General features: G+C 40.5%; 1 protein-coding gene across 8 annotated transcripts in view; it reads right to left on the bottom strand.

Moving 5' to 3' along the window:
- Positions 1-5,061: 5,061 nt before the first annotated feature.
- chl1b (cell adhesion molecule L1-like b) overlaps positions 5,062-8,552 on the bottom strand; it is a 58,760-nt gene continuing 55,269 nt past the window's right edge. For all 8 annotated transcript variants that reach the window (XM_023793994.2, XM_023794001.2, XM_023794000.2 and 5 more), the window contains one exon: positions 5,062-8,046. In XM_023793994.2, coding sequence (XP_023649762.1) covers positions 7,845-8,046 — 202 coding nt within the window. In that variant the 3' untranslated portion in view covers positions 5,062-7,844. The remainder of the gene's footprint in view (positions 8,047-8,552) is intronic.

Below are 8,552 nucleotides of genomic sequence, written 5' to 3'. Positions count from 1 at the left end.
AGTCTCCTTTGCTTGAGGCTGAACAGATTTAGCTCAACTAATCTTTCCTCGTATGACATTCCTCTAAGACCAGGAATCATTCTTGTGGCCCTACGCTGCACCTTTTCTAAGGCCGCAATGTCCTTTTTAAGATATGGTGACCAAACCTGCACACAATATTCTAGGTGAGGTCTCACCAAGGAATTGTATAATCTTAGCATTACCTCCCTTGACTTAAACTCCACACACCTGGAGATATACCCCAACATCCTATTGGCCTTTTTTATTGCTTCCCCGCACTGGCGAGAATGAGACATGGAAGCATCAACATACACACCAAGGTCTTTCTCATAACCGTATCTTGTCTTTGCTTTTTACTAATAAACTTTCAAAGTAGACTGACAAAACAAAATATAAAAATATCTTCCTGTTCATATTATTTCAACGTTTTTTTTTTTCTTTTTCAGTCATTGCATTTCATATTTAACCTTTTTAATATGGGTATGTTTTTATTTTAATTATTTTGGAATGCTGAGATGTGATTTTTAAAGGTTTTACTATATTGATCACATGACATGAGTAGTGAGAGCACCGAATTTCGTCCAATGGAACGATCTTTTGGGAATCTGTTCCCACACTTCGGATGTTCTTTGAGACAAAGCTTAATGAAGCGAAACAGTTAACCTGTGGCCTGTACTACGAAGCGGGGTTACTGGCTTATCGGGGTAACTTGTCAGATTTAAGGTACCACAGTTTAAATGGACTTCATATTCGTTCACTTACATTTTGCCCAGACTACCTTAAATCCGACAACTTACCTCGATAAGCCAGTAACCCCGCTTCGTAGTACAGGCCACTGGTCTGGAGCAGACTTGTTCACTTGCCTAATTTACCATGTTAGCTCAGCAAGGATTCATTTAAGACACGTGGATGGAATGGAACTCCCATTTAAATGAGCAAGACTTGTCGAAATAAGTCAGACTTTCCCTTAATCCTGCTTCGTGGAACACCCCCCTGATGACTGAATTAAATCAAATAATATTTACTTCAATCAGTCAAAAATAAGGAAAAGATACCATTCCAGAAGCACCGTAACGACTAAATACTGTTGGCAAATAAAAGAGACGTTTGTCATAATGTAACATTTCTAAGTTACTGATCCTCCTGATCATCCATCTTCATCTCCGCAACACCAACATATCCACAGAGCATCTGCTGCGCTGTCATTGAGCCCCACACAACACATGCAATGCGACGGTCCCCACACGAGGGACTCAGGTGCAGACACATGTCATACGCACTGTGCAGGGAAATTGTGATCGGACCTAATATGCTTCCTGTAATAAAATGCCGTGAGACTACAGCTGCCAACAGCAAATTTCACCTTGATTCCTCAACTGTGTAATTGTTACCAGTGGGATTTAAATGTTATTTTAAGGAAACTCAGATAGGAATCCCATCATCATGAATTATCTGCATATAAGTCCTTTTCAGCATAAAATGATGTGCATCCTACTTCTGGTACTGTCATAGTGACACTGCTTAGGGAGCTGTTGTAATCGTACTATCTGTCCCCGTGGACCTTTAACATAAGAGGAGGTTTCTACGCATGTACAGACATTCCACGGGTTACGATGATCTGTGTTACAATATTTCGACCTTACGGTAGGCAGATATTTTTACTTTCAGTACATTGTTCAATAAATAACATGAGATATTCAACACTTTTTAAATAAATGAGCATTTGTGTTAATGATTTTGCCCAACTGTAGGCTAATGTACGTGTCCTAAGCATGTTTGAGGTAGGCTAGGCTAGGCTATGATGTTTGAGGTTAGGTGTACTGTATTAAAATGCATTTTTGCCTTACAATATCTTCCCCTTATGATAGGTTTGTCAGAATGTAACCCCACTGTAACCCAGGGAGAGGGTGTATTCTGTTCTACAAATGAGAAGGTATTCTATGCATTTATTCTATTCTACATATGGGGAAGGAGGTATTCTACATATGTATTCTGCTCTACGAATGGGGAGGAATTCTACATATGTATTCTGCTCTACGAATGGGGAGGAATTCTATGTATATATTCTGCTGTACGGAGGCAAATTTCCTTTTTTTCAGGGTGGTAGGAGACGTCTCAGTTATTTATGAGAGAAGTGCTACATGATTGGCCAGTGCTCCCAAGGGGATAAAGTACTTTCCCTAACAATATGCTTAGCTTATCACTTGCATTGCAGTTAGAAAACATTTACGTAGTTTTACACAACGCATTGACATTAAAATTCCACGTCAACGCATTTTTATAATCGACATCGTCGTTTACGTCGAATAATCGTCCCAGCCCTAATTGTATTCCACTTATGGGGAGGTATTCTATATACAGTACGTATTCTATTCTACATATAGGGGTAGCATCCAATGTATGCAGTCTGTTCTTAGTGTAAGGGAGGCTCTCCCTGTATGTATTCAATGCTACCTATAAGCGAGGTAATTTATACATGCAGTGTATGGACAAGAGTATTACCTCTCAGTAACTGAATTCAGGTGTTTCAGTCAGACCCATTGCCACAGCTGTATAATATCAAGCACCTAGTCATGCAGTCAGGTTAACAAACATTTGTGAAAGAATGGGTTGTGTTGTTCTGTTGAGCCAAGTGAATTCAAGCATGGTACTGCCATAGCGTGCCACGTTTGCAGTAAGTCAGTTTGTGAAATTCTTCCCTGCTAGATGTTCCGCGGTCTACTGTAAGTGATATTATTGCAAAGTGGAAGTGTATAGGAACAAGAAAAACTCAGCTGAGTGGCAGACCACAAAGAGTAACAAAGCTGGGTTACTCAGTGCTGAGGCACATAGTTTGTAAAAGTTGCCAATGTTTTGTTGACTTAATAACTGCACTTTCAAACTTCCTCTGGTATTAACCCCTGAACAAGCTGTGCACTATGAGCTTCATGGAAGGGGCTTCCATGGCTGAGCAGCTGCATTCAAGCCTTATGTCACCAAACGTCGGATGGAGTGGTGTAAAGCAGACCACCACTGGACTCTGGAGCAGTAGAAACGTGGTCTCATTGTGGACGATTATATAGTTTGGGGAGGCCCTTTTCTGTTCCAGCATGACTGTGCCCCAGTGCTGAATGCATGGCCCATAAAGACATGGTTGGGTGAGTTTGGTGTGGAAGAACTTGACCGGCCCACACAGAGCCCTGACCTCAACCCCATCAAACACCTTTGGGATGAACTAGAAAGGAGATTGTGAGCCAGGCCTTTATGTCCAACATCAATACCTGACCTCACAAATGCTCTTGTGGATGAATGGGCAAAAATTCCCACAGACACATAAACTTGTGGAAAGCCTCCCCAGAAGAGAGGCAGCTGTTATAACTGCAAAGGGGGGACCAGCTCCATACTGACGCCTATGGATTTATAATGGGGTGTCATACAAGTTCCTTTAGGTGTAATAGCCAGGTGTCCCAATACATTTGTTCATATATTGTGCATATTCTTTGTTTATGTATATACGTTTTATATTCAGTGTATATGGGTGGCATTCTATCTTTGCATTCTATTCAATGTCTAAAGGAGGTATTCTATTCTATTCTATTCTATTCTATCTTTGTATTCTATTCTGCATATAGGGGAGCCATTCTATATATATATATGCTGCAGGCCAGCTGGCCCTGCACTCGAACCCCTAGCTGTGCGCTAACCTATATATTTGTGTCTCTGTCTCAAAGATGAGCAAGATGTGAAAGAAGCTTTCTAGTGTGTTTCTACAAATGGCAAATGAGGCACCGTTTCATTTTTAGTTTCTGTGTATGATTGAATTCCGTCTAACTATATGTATGTGGAGTAAGTGTGTCCATGTCAGGCAAGGTCCTCCCGAGACACCCTGTCGGATTAAGTGTAAACTGCAAAGTTCCGCCCCGAGACTCGCCTTGATTACAGTGGGACAGAACAGAACCCATCTGTCCCTCCCCGTAGGGACCCTGTCCAGCGGCTTTTTTGGTGGCCTACATTCCCGCCTCGGAGCTGTCGGAGGAAGGACCCACTGCTTGTGCTAAATACATCGATCCTGGGAGAACGGCGCTCGAGAAGAAATGAGAGGCGACGCCGCCGTGCTTGGGGTCTCGTCTCACGCTTCGCTGATGATGTTCCTTGCGGATAAACACCCCAATCAGATTTGGAAGCTATTGAATTACCAGGAATCAGGGAGCATTTCTATTCCCGAACAGGTGCAGATTACTGGGCTGCACCAGGCAGTGATCTTATCGTCATCCAGAGCCGCTGGACAGCAGCTCATTCCCAGGCTGCATGGGCTCCGCTGTGGCTGTGTGAGGCTCGGCCTGGCTTGGTGGAGGAGAATCCTTTTAACCTGGGGGATTATTCATTATCCCAGAACCACTTATCGGATGCAGGCCAGGAGGGGAGCACATGCCAGAATTCAAGGGGGGCGCACACGCACACATACACAGACACACACACATGTTTGTATTCATTTCTTTATGTGAACCATCCATTTATTTCTATGGGCAAAACCCTAACCCCAACAGTGACAACCTTAACCCAGCCCTAACCTTAACCAAAAGTAACCAAACAAAATACAAGACTTTTGGCATTTTAAGTTTTTTTGATTGCAGTCACAGATTTTTTTCAAAATTGAGTTTCGCCATATGGGCACCAAAAAATGGTCCCCACAACATCTAAATAATATATATTATATACATAATGTATAACATATACATAATGCACAGCCACACACCATATACACACACACACCCTCTAAGGGTAGACTAAAGGCATTAACATACCAGAGGAAATCCACTGGAACATTTGTGAGAACGTGCAAACTTCACAAGTACTGTACTGTGTCGGGATAAACAACAGCGCTGGGGAAGCGAGGTGACAAACCGCGCTGCTATCAGCATGGCTAATATACACTAGCAAGTAAGTAATACACAGTGCAATCTCTATGGAAAAAATCTCATAAGTTCTGGCAACTTATTCTCATAAGTCGCCAGCCAGAGGAAATGTCTAGTAGAATAATGTTTAATTATTTGATTTATAAAAGCAAAGCTATTAACTCCATTTTGATGGAATATAATTTTATTACTTCAAAACAGCAACACATTACATCAACAGAAAGAACACAATGAACCTATATTACATTTGTGTTGTTTTTCGTAATTAGCCTTCATTAAAGACAAATTCAACTACTTAACTTCACAAATAGATGTCAATATACAGACAATAATGGGTCAATGTTAAACTTGATACAAGTTCAAGGTAATGATAAAACATTTTTTACAAGTACAAAAGAAATCATACTTTGGTTCAAAAATGAAATCACTATCCTTATTCAAATAAGAATGTGCAATATAGTGTTATAGTTAAGCAATACAAAATTTGGCAGCTGAAAATTTTATGTAAAGAAATTATTATTAGGTGAGAGATTTCATTCATTTTGTTTAAACTTCTTATTCCAGAATTGAAATTTGTATTAAATGGCAGTTGTCTCCAGTGGAAGAAGAGAAGTATATAATAAAGTAGACATTCTAGCTTTCTTTCTCTTTTACACGATGGTCAGACTTTCACGGCTTCCTGAGATGTGCAGATGGTAACGATTGGAACCAAAAAGTCCAGACCTGGACCTTTGCTCCCTTATGCACCAAATATAGTTAAATACGCCATTAAGGATGCGAGCTGGAAGCTGAGAGCAGCCCTGTTACCAGCCGCTGGGGGCACAGATTTATGGGACAGAGTTGCTCATATTCCTCCTGCATTTTAACTCACCAGTTCTTCTAGCGTTTCACAAGGTGAGCTTTCATTGGGGCCGTAGAGGGAAATGCCTAGTTTGACCTGAGTTTTATGTTATTTATAATGTTCAAGGTGATTTAGGTGAATTCGTTTTCAGGCTTCTTACTTGAAAATGTTCCCTCAAGTCTTACAGGGTTTTCGACATCCTGTTTCATTGAGAGTGACCTTTCTGTTTTCAATTCGTCCATCTTTAGCTTGACTGAATACAGAGGCCAAAGCTTTTCTGCAAAGGAACTTGGTGAAAATTAAATTACAGCAGAACAACTGCAGGGCTGTTTGTTACTCATTTAACTTGTAGCTTTTGATAGTGGTGTCTTAGAGGGTGGATAGCTGAAACGTTGAGTTGCTTTGTTTCTTTATACATTTTTTTTTTTGCAAATTCAACGTTTTCAAACAAAAGCTGAACTGTTGCATTTTTATGATGTAGAGTAAAACGCTGCCAAATCCATATTGTCTGATTAATCGATCTCACCTCGCAACATTTCAGTAGAGTGTAACTTTCAACAGAACGTAGAAGAATCGCATGCATTTTTCTGGCTGACATCAAATGACAGTAATACAAACTCACTTGCTACATTATTTCATCTTTATTTCTATCACATTCTTCAGGTATTACCAGTTAAGAAAGTTAAAAAAAACAAACATCTCTTTGCACATCCTTAGGTACAAGGAAAAATAATCACATTCCTTCCTTTCAACTGCCAAGTATAAATCCATAGGAGTGATATTTGGAAGTACAGACTTTCACTTTATGAATGTTTATTAGTGGAAAGCATACACTTTTTGTTCATTAATCTTACTACACTACTCCATGCATCATGAATATTGTTTTTAGATGATGACCAATTACAAACAGTAATTCAGTGATACCACTACCATGCGTTAGACATGTTACTCCCCATAACAAAAAAGGCAGTAATTATATAAACATTCGTCTAACTGCAAGCTGACATTTTGCTCCTGATATTCCTTCCCTGAGGCCTCCGTATCAGCAGTTTTTTAGTTTTACCACCCAAACTAGAATGAAATTGATAAAACTGATATGGAAGGATGTTGAATTAATATAGTACAAGCACAGTTAAAAAGGTCATTTTAGGCAATATGACCTCAGCTCTTTTTTTCACTGCAGACTGATAAAGATGGCTAATTAAAAAGAACAATGCATCATTGTCACAATATTATACTATTTCTTAACATTTGTGTGCTTTTCAATGCTTCCCATTAATTAACTACTGTATGCTGATAACTGTAATATAATGCTTACTTAGCTTGGAACTAGTATCTTGGGTCGGATATATAGCTAATGTCTTCTCTGAATGTATGATGTCATAACTGATGTGTTTATAATGGCAAAACTGCACAAAAATAAAATGTGAAGATTATATAAAAAATGAAGGCACCACGTAAATTTACAGTATATGTTTATGATACAATGATCTTCACAAGCCCAAGATGAAGTCTATTTTGTTTGACTACAATTCGGTTTAATTATCAATCCTAACACATTCCCTACCAATTTTTCAAGCGTGTGTGAAGATAGTTAAACAAGAAATACTTGAGTATGTACATGGTTTAATATACTATAAAACTGCAGGTAAAGTCTGTACCTCAAATATAAAATGCAACAATATCCTTGGCGAATGAAGAACACAAACACACATATGCACAGAACACCTGCATGCGGTTATACAGAGAAACGCTGGCTTGAGAAGCTGCGTGAGAAACCACACTTTGCACGGAAATGTGTCTTTTTATTTTGTACATATGACTGAAATACAAAGAGTTGCTGCATTCAAAAAAGCAGTCAGCAACCTAAAGTTTTACAGTGATATAAAAAAGCCACTGAAATATATAAATTTAGGAATGATCGCAAATCTTTAACAATAAACAGGCACTGAGCCACATAGAATCAAGGTGGAGATGGGCTGAAGGCACCATCTTAACTTCTGTGTGGACTTTCAGTCCTCCGCATAGATGAAGCCAATTATTTCATACTTCCATCCACAAATGACATCACAGTGGTGTCCTAGGGATGGATCTTAACACTCCTGTCCTCACGCGCTGATTGGAGCAGTCCCTTTAACTTCCATAGACTCCCGCGCCTTGCGCCCCGCATACTCGCCGATGAATGAGCCGTCCTCATTGAACTGTCCATCCTCGTCCCCGTAGTCCACCAGGCTGTCCCCGCTGTCTGTGGCCTTTATGTCCCCATCGAGAGAGCGCAGGCTGCCCTTCAGCGGCTTCTCGTCATTGTCACTGTGGGGACACATGCCAAGGAAGAAGGAAGTTAAATGTTACCTCGGCGTAGTCATGTCTAACCGTTAACACTCTCACTGAGACTACTGGGGAAGACCTTGGGTTCGGGGCATGAAGGAACGGGGGTTCCTTGGCTAACAAGCTAACAGCATCACTGAAGCCCTTAGAAACCTGACAGTCAGCTGCAACACATGTGCAATTAATGTTTTTTTTTTTTCAAACTGGGAGGACCAAAACATTCAGGATATCAGCTCACTTAAGCTCACCAAAGGTTTATATGTCCATACCACAAAGACTGGGGCTTGGAAGTACATAAAGTACACATCCATCCATTTTCTGAAACCACTTGCCCTATTCAGGGTAGTGGCGGTCTGGAGCCTATCCTGACGTAACCCCACGGCAACACAGGGAGAACAAACAAACTCCACACACATGGAGCCATGGCAGAGACTCAAACAGTGCCAGGGGACAGTGCCAACCACCGCGCCACCATGCCACCCCCAAGC

The sequence above is a fragment of the Paramormyrops kingsleyae genome, chromosome 8 (genome assembly GCF_048594095.1).
Source record: "Paramormyrops kingsleyae isolate MSU_618 chromosome 8, PKINGS_0.4, whole genome shotgun sequence".
In the NCBI taxonomy this organism is placed as follows: Eukaryota; Metazoa; Chordata; class Actinopteri; order Osteoglossiformes; family Mormyridae; genus Paramormyrops; species Paramormyrops kingsleyae.
The sequence above is the reverse complement of the archived record's forward strand: the minus strand, read 5'-3'. Positions and strand labels throughout refer to the sequence as shown.